Below are 20485 nucleotides of genomic sequence, written 5' to 3' on the forward strand. Positions count from 1 at the left end.
GAAATAAATGGTAAGGTGATATCCAATGGAGTTAAAACATCAATGTCCAGAATGGAATCCAATAAAGAAAATGTAAATCATAATGTCACTTTTTTATTAAGTACACCTAACATTTTAATAAAAAGAATGAAGTTGAATGTTCACAGTATTGAAAATTGGGACCCAAATTTATCTAGTGAATCTGTGGAATTAATAAATATCAAGGTAAAAATCTACTATATCGGTTTTTAATCAATTATACTTAGAGATTTTAATAATTTTCTTTTACTTTAACAGAAACAACTTCAAAAAACTAATTAGTGTCTTTCCTACAATGGATCATCGAGAAGCTGACAAAGTCATCAATGGTTTATTGTTGTTAGGCCTTAAGGTGATTTAAAATATTTGAAAGAGCAAGACCTAATAACATTGCTTCCTCCAATTACGTCTAGACGTTTTTTGTCTGTTTGTCGACATTGTTCCATCTTCAACAAATCTATAGAATTCTGCCATGGAATACAAAAGATGTTAAAAAATGTATGTCTGATATTTATTTGCTACAGCGTCGAACAATAAATGCAGTCATTCCTTTTGCATTCAAAAGGAATGACTGCATTTTCTGAAAGTATTGATTCAATGGCCATATTTAGTTCAAATAGAATATCTTCTGGACCATTTTGCCACTCTGATGAATTTTCCATTAATGGAAAGGTTATATAGTACAATCAGCACCAAGTCAAGACTTTTTTACTATTTTTTTTCAAATCAATGTAGTAAAGATTTAGTAAAGCAAGTTCTGCTTGAAGCGACGGTCATTGGTACGGGTAATGGGGGCATTCGGCAAGTTTGTTTGGCATGGCTACCTCTGCTTATAGCTTATTTTGGTGATAAAGCTGATCATTTGATACTATCAGTAATTGTATGTATTTTTTTATAAATAATCTTTTCGTTTTAAATGATATAAATTTTAAATGTTATTTATTTTGTGGTCAACATTTAGCAGCAATTCCAGAAATTTGTCCAACATCACATCCAATATTTGTTGTCAAAGACAATTTTTTACTAAGACTAACATTGAGATTTATAACTAGAAATAACAGTATAAAAAGAATAACAATAAGAGGATGTTTACTTTATTAATTGGTTCACAGGAACTTGGTTTGATTCAGAAGATTTTTATGTTTTGGTGGAAAAGAAAGTGGAAAGAAAGCTATACCTTTACTGATGCTTTGCAAGCTGTTGGGGCATTGTTTGCTGTTCATTATGTAATTAACATGCAATATCATCCGTATGTTTTTGCTACATTACAGTTTAATCAAAGGTAAGATTATTTCAAAATAATATTATTGACTTATTAGTATAAGTTTGATTCAATATTTTGACTCAAATAATTAGAATTAGAGGGAAATGCTTGGCATAGAATCAAATTAAAGTACTTTTTGTATCATAGATACATGGTCGACTACAATCCTGAAAAAGTGAAAAGAAATGCCAAAGGAAAGAAAAAAAGAACACTTGTTTGCCCTCGCATTGTCACGTCAAATTCGAGAATTAAATAGTTTCGGTTTGACCCCCATTTGAATAAAAAATTTTTTAAATTAGTACTTTTGTATTACTTTTTTTAGTTGTTTAAAAAAAAATTCCTTTGTAATGTTTGTTGTTGTTGTGGCTGCTTGTTGTTGTTGTTGTTACTGTTGTTGTTGTTGCTGTTGTTGCTGTTGTTGTTTAATGTTGTTGTTGTTGTTGCTGTTGTTGTTGTTGTTGTTGTTGTACTTTTATTTTGAGATATTTAGATATTTGATATTATTTAGCAAAAACTGGATAATGAAAACTATGTGTTTACAGAAAATCAATTATTGTCCAAGTAAAATCTGTTGCATAAATATTTATACGTATTTATGCATAAATAAATATATATATATATATATATATATATAAATATGCATATTTATGCATATATATATATATGTGCATATATATATATACACACACACACACACACACACACACACACACACACACACACACACACACACACACACACACACACATATATATATATATTGATGTATTATCAACTCCAGGGATATTAAGTTAATTATTTTTAATTATTTTGTGTTTAGCAAAAATAATAGTAATAAAGAGTGTAATTTTGTGACACTTTTTAGCTTAAGCAAAAAAGGTTAATTTTTAAACATCCTTAGAATGATGAAATTATTTCATAAATTTAGTTTATTTTAGCGATGGTTAAAGACCAGATGGGTAAAAGTTATTAATTTTCTATTATGAATTATTAATTTTATAATATATAACAATGGTATATAAAATTTGTAACATAACTTAGTATAAAAATTTCAAACTTGATTTTTTAAATGGTTTTATAATAAATCAAAATAAATTTTTATTAAAGATAAGAAAAGAACATTTAGATTGTCAAAATGTTTATTAGAATGAATAATTGTTATGAGAGTTAAAATAGAGTTTTAGACTTTTTCTTAATTTATCTGCTGCTCAAAAAATCATTGTATTATTTGGTAGGTAACTTTAGTAATTGATTATTAGAATTTGATTTTAAAGAAGTTCTAAAGATTTTTATTTACTTGATAATGTGAAAAAATCTAATTTCCTAATTTTAATTAAATCTAATTTAGTAGTCACCAACAATGGCAAAAAATTGGCCTTCGCTAAATCAGTCATATAGAGTAACAACTTAAAGATAACCAATCATTGCACACAATGAGTTTTTTTTATATATTATTACATTATTAAATATTAAAATGTTTCCTTACTCAAAAACTTATGTATTTTTATTTTTAGTTGATTCGAAATGGATAAGAAAGGAAATACTTTATTTTTTTGTATTTGGGTTGATTTATTCATATTTTACGAAACCATTATATATATTAGATAAAAATAAATTTTTATGTATATCTATAATGTAAATGTATATAGAATTATGTAATGTAATTATATTATTATGTGCTTTATTAAAATTTTAATTTTTTTTTTTTTGAAGTTGTTTATTCACAAATTGTTTATTTATTGATGTATTTGTTGTTAAATTGAAATGTAAATCACGGAAAATTTAATATTTTTATGTAAATCAAAGATAATTTGTTTTAGATAATATTTTCGATAGCATACAATCTATTTTATATTTAAAATGTTCACTTTTTAAATTTTCATATGAGCAACATTCCTATGGCAGCTGAGTTGCCATAACCTTTCTGTTTGTTTAACGGGAAAAACAACATTTTTTCCGTAAAATAACGGGAAGCTTATTATTTTTATTATTGCTGCTTTTTATGTTAGTTGCTATTATCAAGTTATTATATTTTTGTCTCAATATTTAAAAATATGTTTTTGTTTTATTTTATATTTTCTATCGTCATTCTGATCGTCAAACGTTGTGTTATCTCATTCGTTCGTTATCTCTTATGTCAGTTAATTCACTTTTTCTCCTTTTTGTTATATTTGTCTTGCTTTATTAAATACTAGCTGGAGTTACAAATTTTTTTGGGCATATTTTTGGGCCCCCCTGACCCCGGGGGTCGGGGAACGGGGTCAAAACCCAGCTAAGAACCTTCTCCGCCTCGAGGACTACCCCCATGCCAAATTTCATCGAGATCGGTCCGGCGGTTTGGATTTCTATAGAGAACAAACAAATAAACACACACACATTGCCCTTTATATAAATTAAGATTATTGTTCTTATTTTCGTTTTGCTTTATTTTCTTTTGGTCGCTATCAATATTACTAGTTTTTGCTTTACTTGTTTATTTTATTAAGGTATCACTCGAATGACAAGATTTTAACTGCGCGAGTGGCGCCGATCCTAATTTTGTAAAATAATAAATAAGTTTGTAATTTTTTCAATTTTATGGTTTAATCAATAAATTAAAAAAAATGTGCAAATGTATTTGTTTTGCTGTAATAACTTAAATCATAACTATTTCCTTTGCGGAAGTAATTATAAATTAAACTACTTTTTATTGAACTTTAACAAAAAGTAGTATAATCTATTAACTAAACAATCACTTATACAGACATACATCATGTTTATCACAAGTTATAAAAAATCTTATTAAAAATCTAAGCAAAAAACGTTGGTATGCATGAGCTGCGCATATATTTTAAAGTTACGCCAAAGCTAAGGTAGCTTCTACTAAACGTAACTTTTCTTGTTTAAATCAGGCTGAGCATTTTCTAAAGATGTTTTGTGAATACCATAATTTGAGAGTTGAATTTACAAAAAATAAATCTTAAATTTTGTAATAAGCTGCTGCGCAAGTTTTGTGAATACGAAATTAGTAAACTTAAAACTTACGCCAAACTTGCGCTAAACTTACGCTTAAAAATGTTTTGTGAAAATACCCGAGTATTTAAAGCATAGCGTATCGTTAACAACAATACCGTTAACTAAAGAATACCGTTAAACAGCAATATTTAAAAACTCAAATTTCAAATATAAAACACTTTTCGTATAAATATTAGGAGTATCCCGGATAATATTTTTTCATTAACCGACCGGATGATGAATACCCGGATATTTAAAAAATATCTGGCCGGATATCCGGATAACGTAATTGAAATCCTAAAGTATATATCTTATAATGACAAAATATTATCGTGATAAACCTTCAAAATGGCGAACTTTGTTTGAAAACTTTTCAAAATTAATGATAGCTGTGGTTTAAGAGCAGTATGCATTCCATTTGGAAATCGGATAAGCAGGGGGTGTAATAAATCTGGTCAGAGGTCCTTTTGCACAACTCCGCAGCATAATCACGCGAAAAAAAATTTATTGTAATTTGTATGAAGAGGAAAAAAAAATTAATACTGAATCTTTTTGAGCTGCACAAAGAAGTTCAAAATGTATTAAAACCTGATTGAGTCTCCCTTTTAAAAGCCTCTCATGGAGAGGATGTTTTCTTTAATCACTGGATTATAGAAAAAATAATGACTAAAGTTTTAAATTATTGGAAATATGAAGAGAAGTTTCCACTGCTAAAAGAGTTAGCACTTGATTTTCTAGCACCACCTGCATCCTCTGTATTTTCGGAAGATTGTTTTCATTATTTATGAGGACAAGCAATCAAGGCCTAAATTGCTAGTTTCTTTACGTTGAGGTAAAATAAATATAAATGAGTGATAAACTGATGTATTTATTGCGAATATATATTTTTTTCATAGTATTTTAATAATATTAGGGGAGTAACCTAAAACAGTCCCCTTTTTAAAAAAAGATAACAAAAAAATTTACATAAAGATTACAACCAAAAATTACATAAAAATTTTCAGGAAATTTAATCTATGTTCTACAATTTAACATCAGAAAATTAAAGGTGTAACTATACCTTATATTAAGAAACAACCGTTGAACAAAGAAATGCTAGGAGCCCCTTTTTCGTGGAAGTAGCCTAAAATAGCCCCCTTTATTATTAATCAAAAATTGACTATAACTGATTTGTTGATGATAGATAATTTTCTGTTCATTATTCACATTAAAGATGGACACTTAGCTTCATAAAATTTTAAAAGCAGTACTTTTATATATATTCTTTTTTCCAAAAATAAGAAAAATTGACAATAAGAAAAAATTAACAATAAGAAAAATTAACAATAAGAAAAAATTAACAATAAGAAAAATTAACAATAAGAAAAAATTAACAATAAGAAAAAATTAACAATAAGAAAAAATTAACAATAAGAAAAAATTAACAATAAGAAAAAATTAACAATAAGAAAAATTAACAATAAGAAAAAATTAACAATAAGAAAAATTAACAATAAGAAAAAATTAACAATAAGAAAAAATTAACAATAAGAAAAATTAACAATAAGAAAAACTATTTTTTGAATGGTTTACTCAAATGTTTATGGTCAGTTGAACAATATTCTAAAGTCAAATTTGTAATAATTAATGTCCAAGCAAGAGATTTGATAGTGGTTTATCTCACCTTTGAAGCCCGTTGTGGACCACTTACCCTTTATGTTATGTAGTAATGGCCAAATAACGGATACCGAATAATAATACTATCCGACCCGGATATCTGGTCTGATAGTTTTTCCGGGACACCCCTAAATATTATATAAATAACCTAATAATTCCAATATCACATTAAGGAATCACACAATACAGATCAAAATAAAGATCAAGCTTAAAAGAACTCGAATACACTATCAAATAGGAAAATAACTTTTTCAATTTTATTTTTAAATAAAAGAAAATTCCAACTTTGAAAAAACTCAAATTTTTTTAAAACTATTAGGTTCCAAAGAAAAGCTCCATGATATGACATAAGAGATCTTCCAAAACTTATATGCAAATAATGTTTATGAACAAGGTTGTAATTTCTGAGGTCATATTTGTTTTTTGATTTCATTGCATATAAGTTTGGAAAAGATTTAGGCATAAAGTTTACTTTACATTTTACATAAAGCAAAAAACATTAAAAATATTTAGTTGATATATATTAGGAACATTCATTTCTAATAAAAGAGGTCTTGTACGAGTTTAACGGTCTTCAAAGTTTATTAATCGTGCATGATGCTTCTGTTGCCGATATAGAGGATCGAATTTTTTTTTTTAATACTACCTCATGCAATATTTGCATAGTTTACATTGCATTGAATAAGCGAGTAAAAAAAGTTGAATTAATGCATGTCTATTTATAAAATTTCTCACTTTATACAATACTTCATTATTTTATAAAACTTTGTGGCTTAAATGATTGGTACGATTTTTCCTTTTAAGATTTTCACCAATAAAAACACTAAGAAAATGTAGGGGAGAACGGGGTGAGATGGGACTTGGCAATATCTCAGTGAAAAATTTAATAAAGCAAAAGTTTTTTATATATGTTATAAGTTTGCAATAGCTTCTTCATATTATTGTGTTTTTTAAGTTTCAGAAGTATTTTTTTTTCGGATTATTTGCGAATATGTAAAAATCTAACAATTTTCCTGGATTTTGAAGACATCATTAATATTAAATATTTATGTGTTGTTTGCATATATTTTTACGTTTATGGTTTTTAATTATTCACTATTGTTTTATTTAACTACTGAAGAAATATGATTAGCATATGGCTACGAGAACTATATAAAATAAAGCTTTTCTCACATCTACTAGTGATGGGGTGACTTGGGACAGGAAAATTGGGGTGAAATGGGACACTGTTCAATTTTATCACTTTTTTAATTTACTGTGCTTTAACTTTTATAATCAATATTTTTGTAAAAAAGCAAGTGAACATAAAACTATGTTTATGTTTATGATAAGATTTCAATGTTTACTTTATAGTAAAGTGTTTTTATCAAAATAATAATAATTATATTGGATTTCTTTGTTACTTTGTCCTGAAGACATCTTTCACTGTAAGTATTGTTTTAATGCCAATCATTTTTGTATTTTAAATTCAGTTTAAATAAAGTTCTTCACTATTAGCCTTTTAAAATTTTAATCACATTATAAGTTTTATAACGTTGTGATACTATTTTATTTTCATTAAAATAAATTTCAAATTTATAGCCTAATCTGGGTTTTGGTTAATGCAATTAAAAAGAGCATAATTTTTTTTAATAATGGAGTGAAAGTACAAACGAGCGACAAGTCGGTTAAAGCCTGATGCTCATACAATAAAAGCTGCTGTGATGGGTGTCGAATCTGGCAGTTTATCACCACGAGTTGCTGCACAAGAGTATACAATTTCAAAATCAAATTTACAGCGGAAAATAAAGGTTTATAAAGAAACTTCTTACAGTAACTTATACTTTGATGAACAACATAAATATATTTTTAATAAGACACAAGAAGATGAACTTTCAATATATCTTCGTCAAGCATCTAATATGCATTATGGGCTTGATGTTAGAGAAACAAAGTAACTTGCATTTCAATATGCAATTAAAAATGACATTAAAATACCATAAAACTGGAAAAAGAGTGAAACAGCTGGAACTGAATGGTTTTATTTATTCTTAAATCGTACAAAATTATCTATTCGTATGCCAGGAGCTACCAGCCTCAGTTGAACAACTAGTTTCAATCGCACAAATGTAGATATTTTCTTCAAAAACCTTGACAGTGTGCAGAAGCGCTATAACTTTTCTGCTGATTGCATTTACAATATTGATGAAACAGGTCTGACAACTGTTCATAAGCCAGTGAAAGTGATTGCTGGTAAAGGATTAAAGCAAGTAGGACAGGTAACTTCTGTTGAAAGGGGAACCCTAGTTACAATGGTGGGATGCATTAATGCCCTTGGAAATTTTATTCCACAATTTTTGATATTTCCTCGTGTCCACTTTCGTAGCCATATGCTCAAAGGTGCACCAACAGGTACAAAAGGTGATGCTAATCCTAGTGGATGGATAAATACAGAAATTTTTTTGAAATGGTTTGATCATTTTGTGGAGTATGGACATTCTAGCAAGGATCATGCATTACTTTTAGTAATGGACAACCACAAAACTCATATATCGATTGAACTGATGGATAAAGCTAAGGAAAGCAATGTTGTGCTCTTGACATTGCCACCCCATTGCAGCCATAAACTCCAACAACTTGACAGATCAGTATTTGGGCCATTAAAGAAATTTTACAATTCAGCATGTGATTCATGGTTAAAGACACATCCAAATACTCCTATGACAATATATGACATTTCTGAAAATTTAGGAATAGCTTATACGAGAGCCTTTACTTCCCAAAACATTCAAAATGGTTTTAAAGCAGCTGGCATTTTCCTGTACGATCCATATGTTTTCAGTGATGTCGACTTTTTATGTTCTTATGTATCTGATCGACCAATTCCAGCAAATAACAATTCCGATAAACAAACAATTCCCACATCACTGTGTATTGTATCTAAAGTTATTAATGAAAAGAAACAGAAAAAAATAAAAAAAGAGAAAAAGTGCAAAAAGAAAATGTTCTAGGTCTCTGGTATTGACTGACACACCAACAAGAAATAAACTAGTTGAAAGTTTATTAGAATGTAAAAGAAAAAAAGAAGATAAAGATAAGAAAAAGAAAAAAAGTTACCCCCTCAGGCATCAACGTAATATTGACTCAATTTAAACATCAAGCAACCTGTTGAACAAAGTTACAAATGCATTTAAAATGGTATTTTAATTTTTTTAAACATAAATAAATTTTGTATATTGTTATGTTTTATTAGGAGTAGAATAAGCAATAAAATAATGCTTGAAATTATTTGTTTCTATTTTTGTCCCATTTCACCATTACACCCCAAGATGGGGTGACATAAGACAAAGAGTGTCACTTAAAAAACCAAGCCCTTGAACTTAATTTGATGGTTAAATAATGGGTTTTGCAATAATTTAACATGACAATTCATTGGACTATAGTTTTAAACCGATTTGTATGGTTTTTGTGGAAAATTTAAAGCGCAGCAGGCAAGCAAATTTTTTTGTCCCATCTCACCCTGTTCTCCCCTATAACTTTTGATTGCTTTATTATTATTACATAAGACAGCCTAATTTTTGAATCACCAATACATTTGGCTAGGATGCTTCCAACGAAATAAATATCATTAAACGCTGTAAGTAGTAAGGACATTTTTTCACATTTTGTTTGTGTCACCATCACCATTTATTTGTGTAAAGCAGCGCGTGATGTATTCAGATGCTTTTATTTCAACTTCTTATGGTTTTGATTTGTTTCAAAATTATTTTATATCAAAAGAACTATAAAGATAATCTGGAAATAAAAGCATATTTTATTTCAATGTAAACTACTGTTTCAAAATTCACAATAGTGAATTTAAGTTTATTTCGGAGAGCTAAATATGAAACAACAAGCCATAACATTTTTTTTATTTTGCATTTAATTTTAGAGTTTAAAATTAACATTTTAATTTAATCGTCTTACATAGTTGAACACTAGGAGACTTAGTTTAAGAGTATCCTATTTCTTCACCTTCTTAAGTAGGCAATGCAAGGTTAGCTCAGTGTGATGGTAACATAGTAATAATTCCTGATAGTTGAAATTAATCATTTTTTTAGTCTAACTTTTGTCAAACGTTTTAAATTGTTTTCATAAATTTTTTTCTGCTTCAAAGTCTAAAGCTGATCAATCCTGGCCATTAACAAAAATATTCCCATGTCGTCTTAAAAAGTCTCTTATCGGTGGTTTCACTACAGGGGTGCAAAGGTGCAAGCCGCACTGGGTAAAACCAACACAACCTGACACAGAGGGGTAGCACCAGAATGAATGAAATATAATCATGACAGAACAGCTCATGTTTGAGTTAATTTATTTTTTCATTTGGCCTAACCGATATATTTCAGGTTTTGAATTTTAGATATTTTCTAATAACAAATCTGCTATTTCTTCATTTTTTACTACTTTCTTCATTTCACAAAAAATCTTTCCTTATGATTAAAAGATTATTCCATGTCGTTGGTTCTGCTAGTAAAAGTCTTGAGGAATGACACCAAAAATTTACCGTTCTGGGTTACATCAACCACAGTAACGCCACTGTTCCGTAAATAGTAGGTTGTAAATTCTGCTCACGTTTTTTAATATCCTGCTAAACCCTATCAAAAAATCTATCTGATGAAAGGTAGTAATGCTCTCATTTGGGGAAAGTAATGGTGGCGAGCATATTTTTAAACCATTGCTTTTTCAAGGAAAGAAGAATCAACTTTATGTGTATTTCTTGCTTTATCAATAGAAGGCATCTGAAAATAGACAAAGAATTGTTGCATTGGAAAATGCATCAAATTTTTTACAACATATCTCTCTCTTATCTTCATAGGCCAACAATTTTTTGTTTCCGCCCTAATTTTCAAGCCAGTTCGGGAATAACGGGCAATTAATATAAAATAAATTTTATCGTTAAACTTTTAAATGAAATTAAGTTTTAAAAATAAAATACTGCAAACAAACAAATAAAAAGTATTATTATTGAATAATTTCCATAAAAAGAAACAGACAAAAAATATATTTAAACTCATTAATATAAGATGTCTTTTAATATATTTTATATCACCATTCCATAATCAGTTCAGTTGAACAAAAAAGTATGAAAGTATGAACAAACACTAGAAATGAAGAACTACTTTTTCTTTTTCTCGTTTAAAGCATTGTATCTTTTTTTCAATGTGAAATAGGAAATTAGGTAACGCATTAATCTTGTCCATCGCAATCCGCCACTTCATTAACGCGAGTTTGCAATTGCGCAGAAGTAATATACATATGCCATGGATTGATCACAATTAAATACCGCACATTGAAAATAAATTAAAATTTCCATACCGTGTTTTGAAAATAAACTCTTCTAATTGTTATAGTTAAAAAAACATGGCAACTAAAGCATGTTTAGAGAAGTTTAAAGAATTACGCTTTTTTATAGATTACAGCTTAAAAGTGCTCTATTTTTACAGACAGTAATTGCGCAAAGAAAACAAAAGTTCCTATTAAGAAACATACATTTTTTTGATTAGAAAAGAATCACCTAACGCGCATTGGATCTCTAGATTTGCAAAAAATTGATCCAAAAAAGTCTCTAAGTACGTGCTGAAAAAATACAAAATAATGCCTTTATTAGTTCTAAACCTATTGCGTTTAGCTCATTGCAGCTTAATGGTGTCTTCATCAACATCAAGGTTTTTAAAATATCATGAGACAATTGTTGAGGATGAGAAAATTAAACCTGGTAACTACAAATATAATCACTGATAGTTGACTTCATTCATTTGCAAATGCGAAAAAAACTTACAAAGACCTCAATAACCCAAAGATTTGGAGTATCGCTTCAAGCCACGGATATGCTTAACGTAAGCTAATTCACTGAACTAAAAACATCTTTAACGATTGATAATAACAAATTTGCAAAGGAGAGGTATCGAACCATGAAAGAGCTTAAAGTTGAGAGTTCAAAAATTAGTAATAATCATTTAACAGGTCTTTCCTTTAATGGCCAACGTGACAAAATAACTTTAACAGAAAAGAAGGTTAATAAATACTATTAAAGAACATTTATAGAGGAGTTATGATCCACCAGCTTCTATAAAAAGTGTAGCCTTTGGTGAAAGTACTTGCCCGGTGATAAAACAGTTGTAAATACTGGAGTTCACAGTTTTCTCGAACCGAAGATCAGCGAAAAGCATTACAATGGGCAGTATGTCAACTACATTTCAACGATTTTTATCTACACTACCGTTTCGAGACCTTCTATGGTTTCACTTCATAAAGTACTTTCTACACTGATTCTGAACCAGAACTCAAACCACTGCGCCACGGCCACACAATATGATGTGTCTTACCACAAAACAAATATTTTGAGACAAAGTATAATTGCTAGTATACGGAGAACAAACAGTGACAAATAGTGGGGAGCTGTATAAATAATTGCCGATGAAATATTGTTTCTGCCAAAATTAATAAAAAACGCTTTGTTACTAAGACTTTTTTTTGTTTGTTAATTAAAACTAACCTTCCACTAAAATTTTTACCTGTGATTAAGGTTGTTAGTTGTCATAATTGAAAATCACTAATCAAAAAACTTGACAGAAATTTTTAGTCCTAAAATGCAAAATCTATTAACACCAGAAAAGATATTAAGCAATAAAAAAAAGTCTGAAATTTTTCAATGTGTTTTTATTGCATTAATGAGAAAATGATATTAAAGAAAACTGTTTTAAAAAAATTTTCTAAATCGTAAGCGTAACAAAATAGTATTATGATTTCCACTTATTTTAATGTCTCTAGTTATGGAATCTTATTAAAACTTACTAAATCAAAATGAAAGTTATAAATGGTGGTTACTGATTTACTGATAACTTTTTTTATGCAAGGAAGCGCTGTTTGTGATCACTTTGTCTTTGAACTGCTAATCCTTTAGAATAAGTGAAGTTTTTGACTTTTTTAATTTAAAGTTAAAATAGTGAGTAAAAACAAATTATGTACTAGTAAAGTAGGTGTAAAGTTTTCGAAACTTGCATTAGCTAAAAAATCTAAAAAAAAAAACACTGCCTTCCCAGAAATTTTATCAATGTATAACTAAAGCCTTTTATCAAGGTATATATAAAGTTTGTTGACACATTCTGAAAACATTCTGAAAACATTCTGAAAACTTTAATCACTGGAAATAAAAATAGTTTTTGAACAACAAAATTAAGAAATGTTGTGGATAAGGATATAAATATATATATAAATGATATATAACTGATTAATATACTGATGATATATAGCATGATGTGTACCTGATTTCTCGCCTATTATAATTTAAAAATTTTATACAATTTTAATTTTTAAAGAGTAAAAACTTTTAATTTTTCAAAACTTATTTTCTTACCTTAAATTTGCATCCAATATTTAAATATTGACACGGAATAATTGTATTATCGCAACTATCAGTAATATGGGAAGACATCTATGAAAAGTTTCAAAGATAAAGTTTTACCCAAGTGAGTTTAATGTTTCAGTAAACACACGACGTTTAAAAGACATATTAAAGACGTGTTAAAGATGTCTAGCGTAAAGTAGACGTTGTTTTGGCGTTTTTAACGTTTCAAATGTTTACTTGGGTAAAAAAGAATACTTTTAATATTAAACAGCTATTTAGATTTTAAATCAAACCTCTTTACGCAAAATTTTCATACCACATCGATTTATACAACAAAGAGGTAAATATTCGCAGTTTTCTTGATGAATCTAAATGTAAATTTACGAGAAAATTTAATTTTGACTTTAGTTTTAATAAATTTATCATTTCTTTTAGCACATTTATCAATAAACATTATCATCATCATTACCATTATCATAATCTTAAGGGCCTACCCGAGGAGACGCGTCGGGGGGTGTCTAACCCCCCAACAAAAATTACAGTCAAAAATAAGTAGGTAAATTTGGACACTGGAGTCGGCAAATAATAGCCAACGAGAACCTTTTTTTATGTTAACATCTTGGTTAGCAAAATGTTTTTTCTAGGTCTTAAATGGCAAAAAACAAACCTGTCAACCATCCCCCCCCCCCCCTCACCTTATACTTTATCAAGAACTCTTTTGGAACCCAGCTAGCACACTTACGTTTGGCCAACATATGAAAACACATTGCGAATGTTGACTGTTTTCTCCGATGCAAGTACAACGTTGATCCAATGTTAGTTTTATTATTTTTATATTAATGAAAACCTTAGTAACGACTAACGATTAAAAATAGTTAGGAAAATTACATTGGTCCAACGTTTGTAAAAATATCGGAAAAGTTGGTTGTTTTTCCGATCTAAACCCAACGTTGATCCAATCTATAGGGATCAATGTTGATCAAATGTGTATAACCCCATATTGACCAAATGTATATAGATTAACATTGATCCAATGTCTATAACTCAACGTTTATCCAACGTGTATGGATTAACGTTGGATTATATGCATTGGATCAACGTTGGGTTATATACAGTGGATCGACGTTGTGTTTTCATCGAGAAAAAGCAGATATACAAATATATATTCGTATAATTTATAAGAATTATTTTTCATCTAAATATTTCAGTTAATTATAGAAATATAATTTGCTATTATATTTTTCCTTTTCTAATATAACAAATTATCAAGCCACAATCAAAACAGACATAAATTTGTCCTAATTCAGATGCGATGATCACTTTTCTATATTATTATATCTTTCGATATAGTAGTTTAAGATGTTACGTATTAATTAAAATTAATTTATACGTAAAATTGCTGTCATTAGGTAAACCTAATTTCAGCATGTTTTCCACCGATTGCACCCTCTAACATCGTGTGCAATTTCTGTCCGCTTTTCATTATGCTATCTTTCTAACCCGACTTCTTCTATCTTTCCTTCTAACATATCTTCGTTCTTCCAAAACTCACTCTACTCTTGGCCGTAGAGCGGTAATGACGCTCCCCTACTAGGGGCTGAACATGTCTCTGCGTGCCATGGTATAATGGTCTCCGTATGGCAATTAGCTGGAGGAGAATAAACCACCATACCAAAGTTTAAGTTGACGGAAAAAAACACATACGGAAACTTTTTAATCCCTGTGTTGATCCGATTGCTGTCATTAGGTTAACCTAATTTCAGCATGTTTTCCACCTCTTGCACAATCTAACATCATGTGCAATCCTGTTCGCTTTCTCTATGCTATCTTTCTAACACGACTACTTCTATCTTTTACTCTGATAACTTCGTTCTTCCAAAAATTCACTTTACTCTCGGCCGTAAAGCGGTTATGACGCTTCTTCTTGGGGGGCTGAACATGTCTTTGCGTGCCTTGGTATGGTGGTCTCTGTATGGCAATTAGCCGGAGGAGAATAAACCACAATACCAAAGTTAAAGTTGACTCATCTAAACGGATGAAATACAACAATATAATACTATAATATAAACAATACAATAATAATACAACAAAATTCTCACCAACACTTTTTCCGACCACGAGTTCGTGTCAACAACTGTCAATTTTATTAAAACCAGGACAGGACCAGGATAATGGAAATTAAACTGCTCCCTTTTGGAAATAGGGGTACATAGGCAAAAAATTGAGCTCTTAATTCAAGATAGGCAAATTAAAAAACAGTCCTATACGTCAATTTTAAAATGGTGGGACGACTGCAAACTTTTTGTTAGGGCTGAATTACGACACATATCGATACAGGAAAGTGCGAAAAACAAAAAAAATATCAAAAGGATTGAAAACGAAATCCAACGGAAGCAACAAAACGCTAACCCGAATTTAGATAGCATCAATGAAAAACGCGATGCTCTTTTCTTGCTCCAGTTTCCCGGAGCGTTTATTCGCACGAAACAAAAACTAATCGAAGAAGGAGAAAAACCTTCAAAATTTGTGTATAATTTGGAAAAAGTTCAACAGCGGAACAAGTCAATTACCGAAATTCGCAAGAATGACGGCACATTGACGAGTGAACCTGGTGAAATACTAAACTCCCTAGTTTCATATTACAAAAACATTTACACCAAAACTAGTTTATGCAGAGACAGCCAAAAATATGTCTTGTCACACATCACTAAACGTTTAAGTGATGATGAAAATCAATTTTTAAACACCCGCCTAACCGTCGCCGAACTAAAAGAAGCCCTTTTTAAATTTGAAAACGGAAAATCTCCGGGCTATGACGGACTTCCAGCTGAATTTTATAAAACCTTTTGGCACACTTTAGAAAAAAATTTTAAAGAACTTGCCTACAAAATACTTTTCGTAGAAAAAAATACAAGCCACTCTATGAAAAAATCTATTATTTCACTGACCCCCAAACAAGGAGATCTTACCGAATGCAAAAACTGGAGGCCCATATCCCTAATCGGCGCTGGTTACAAAATAATCACGAAAGCGCTGGCCCTAAGACTTGCAAAAGTAATGGGGAAAATTATAGAACCAAATCAAACTTGCGGAATCCCAGATAGAACAATATTCTAAAATTTACATTTAGTCCGTGATCTTATAGATTACGCGCAATTTAAAAATCTACCGAGTTTCATTTTGTCAATAGATCAAGAAAAGGCGTTTGATAAAGTCGATTGTGCGTTTCTGCTTCAGATTCTCCAAAAATTCAATCTTGGAGAAAATTTTGTATCTTTTGTTAACACCTTATATTCAGAAGTTTCGGCATCTGTTCTGAATTGCGGTTTCCAGTCAGCCTCTTTTCCTACGGAAAGAGGAGTTAGACAGGACGATCCCCTTTCTCTCTTGCTGTATGTTTTTGTCGCCGAAGCTCTTGCTTTGGTGGTCAGAGCAGATAGCAGAATAGAGGGTTTCCCGCTACCAGGTACACCTAAACCCCGTAAAATACAGCAGTACGCAGACGATTCGAACTTTTTTGCCAGGGACGTAGAATCAAACCGTTGTTTCTTCGAAAAAGTAAAACTGTTTGAAAAAGCAAGTGGTTCAGTGATCAATGCCTCAAAAACCAAGGGTCTCGCTCTTGGGGGTTTTGATCCCAAAATGTACCCCGAATTGGACGGCATAGAGTGGAACAACTACACTGGTCTCAAAATTTTAGTTGTTACCTTTTACACCAGACTGAGCGATACTACCAATTTCAACTGGTTAGTAACTCTAAACAAAATAGAGAAAAAACTCAAGTTTCTGGGACTACGTACTTTTTCACTTAGGGGAAAGACTATGTTGATAAATACGTTAGCAATGTCAAAAGTGTGGTTTCTGGCAAACGTGCTGCCCGTTCCCGAATGGGTAATAGAACGTCTGCACAGAGCCATTTTCTAAAATCTGTGGCAAAAGACCAATTACAATCCGGTCAAGAGAGAGACACTTTTTTTACCCGTCAAAAGCGGGGGTCTCGGAATTTTATCACCGAAGGAGCAAAGTCTCGCACTTCGCCTCAAAACACTCTTTCAACTGAAAGAATGGGAAGAGGACAAACCTCACAATTATTACTACATTTCAAAGTATTGTTTGGCGAGTTCAATTATAAAATTTACGAACCAAAACCAAAGCTGGAACTTTTTAAAGCAAAACAATTTCTAAAACATTGGGACAACAAAACGCATTATTAAAACTAATATTAGGCAAAAACGGGTCCCTTTTTGACATCCCCCTAAAAACAACAAAAAACTTTTAATTAGAAGTGGCAAAAAACAAAAAGACAGTTGTGCCAGCAGAACTTTTTTGGAACGGTTCAACAAAAACAACGATGCCGTGGACACAAATTTGGAAAAAAAAACTTCACCTCCCACACATGCGGACCGACTCAAAACATCCTCTTTCGTTTTTTACACAACAGTTTACTTTCTGCGGCCTTGCTAGCCAAAAGCATAAGGCAACAGATCGTTAAAAATAACAAATGCAAAACCTGTGGTAAAATCGAGGACAACATGCATATCTTTGCCTACTGTCTTCCTTCTGTTGAAATTTGGGAGTATTTTAAACATGTATATAACTCCTTGACATCCCGAAACAACTTTTCTCCGATAAATTCGATCTTCTCGATTGAAACAGCGAATTTATCTGTGAAAAACCCCACTTCGCAGCTGCTGTTGACACTCACTCAAACCATCATGAGTGCAATATGGAACAGTAGCTGCCACCACATGTTCAGCAACAAAAAAATTGACCCAATGGCAGTGATCAGGGTAATAATCAGGAACATCAGGAATATTATTACCTTAAAATATAATTATCATGTCCGTAGAAATACAACGGACATTTTCTGTCAGTATTTTTGTATTAAAAATGTTTTCTGTCAAGTAGAGAATGGAAGTCTGAAACTAAACATATGAGCTAAATTAAAACAACGACTCATTGTATGTTTAGTAAAGACTTCCTTCCCTCTTGCAATTTTTTTTATGTTATACAACAATTTTATTATTATATAAAATAAGCAAATCACTGCCAGCCCTTATTTTATAAAATATTATTTTAACACAAAATTTTTTTTATCTATAGTGTGCGTAACGTAATGTTTATTTAAAAGTCCTGTAATTCCTTTTATAATTTTTTTGCATATAAATCATTCTTTTTACCTTATGAACCTTTCCTTAACCTATTTTAAAATTTCTTCTTTTTTTAACTTAATCTAAACTCTCGATTTCTTTCCGCACAACGGCAAAAAAATAAAAAACAAATATATATATATATATATATATATATATATATATATATATATATATATATATATATATATATATATTTCTATATATATATATATATATATATATATATATATATATATATAAAACCAAAAAACACAAAAAAATATAAAATCAAAAAACACAAAAAAATTAAAAATTAAAAATACAAAAATTATGTAATAAAATTTACAAAACAGAAAATGTATATATTTGTGAAAAATTGTAAAACCATATATTGTAAAAACATAAAACCTTAGTTAATGTTATTAAAAAATTGTAAATATTTATTATTTTATAATAAAAAAAAAAAATAATAAATAAAAAATGAAATACATGTATAAGTATATATACTTATAAATACTTATGTAAAAGCATAGATATACTTATACATATATTTTCTTATACATTTACTTGAACAATATATCCTGTTCCCTGCATATTTACTTATACAATATATCTTGTTCCCTGCATATATATATATATATATATATATATATATATATATATATATATATATATATATATATATATATATATATATATATATATATATATATATATATTATTTATTGAGACAAAAATATTGTTATTTATGATTAGACAATCAGTGTATTTATGATTAGACCCTTACTTTATGATATATATTTTATTATTTGCATGTTTTCTGTACCTTTTGTAATGTGATGTTAGTGTAATAGTCCTGTATTTTTTTTATTTTACTTAATAAAATCTTTACTAATAATATTAATTTAATCTTCTTTTTCCATATTCTCGATTTCTTTCCGCATAACGGCTCAAAAACAAAAAACACACAAAAAAAAAAAATTAAAAATAAAAAAAAATTAAAAAATTATGTATATAGAGTCAAGAAATTATTTTGAAAATATAAGCAAATACATATTTTTAAATATTTTTGGATAAATCAAAGTTAAATTTATGTGAAAAGCTTTTTTTAATATTATAAACGCATGTTATAAAAATATATAAAAACGGAAATATATATACAAAGAGGAAAAAATGTAAAACTTATTGTATACAGTATATGCTTATTTATTATGCAGAAATAGTATATAAAATTTGTAAATATTTATAATTTTGTAATATATATATATATATATATATATATATATATATATATATATATATATATGTATATATATATATATATATATATATATATATATATATATATATATATATATATATATATATATATATATATATATATATATATATATATATATATATAGAATGACATATGGGCATTAATATATGATTTGGAATGTGTATATATTTATACTCAAATATAAAAAACTAAACTTTATTTCGAAATAATAATAATATCTCGAAGTATAATAGTTCCGAAAAAAATTTACGTCCGAAAAAAGTTGAATATAAGGTCGTGTAAACGTAAAATATAACGCTGAATCAACTTAAAATACAGCGATTCGCCAACGTAAAATACAACGTTGTGCCAATGTAAAATACAATGCTGAATCAACGTAAAGTATTATGTAATGCTGACTTAAAATACAAAGTTGGACCAACGTTATTTTTTGGTTGTTGGCAACGTTGCATTTGTAACCAAAGTGATATAAATACAACGTTGGCGGTCAATGTTAGACTAATGCAACGCTCAACATTGTTGTAATGTTTTATCAACGCATGTGTGCTAGCTGGGCCCTAATTACCATCATATTCTTTAAGTTTTATTATTATTAACATATATTTCCTCATTACGGGTGTTCAGAACAAAATATTTGAGAAAACTAAATAAATATAAAACATATTTATAATTAATTTCGATTTTAGATTTAATGTTTCAATGTCCTTCAAAAGAAATTTTGTTTGCAGGTATTCAATGGATGTGTTCAAGGATCACAAGTTTTTAATATTTCT

General features: G+C 29.2%; 1 protein-coding gene across 1 annotated transcript in view; it reads right to left on the reverse strand.

The window, feature by feature from the left end:
- Positions 1–20485, reverse strand: part of LOC136083671 (E3 ubiquitin-protein ligase PDZRN3-B-like) — a 113157-nt gene that overhangs the window by 42396 nt on the left and 50276 nt on the right. Inside the window, exon 4 of the mRNA XM_065803229.1 lies at positions 13308–13385. Within this exon, the coding sequence (XP_065659301.1) occupies positions 13308–13385 (78 nt within the window). The remainder of the gene's footprint in view (positions 1–13307; positions 13386–20485) is intronic.

Source organism: Hydra vulgaris, chromosome 08 (genome assembly GCF_038396675.1).
Source record: "Hydra vulgaris chromosome 08, alternate assembly HydraT2T_AEP".
NCBI classification, from domain to species: Eukaryota; Metazoa; Cnidaria; class Hydrozoa; order Anthoathecata; family Hydridae; genus Hydra; species Hydra vulgaris.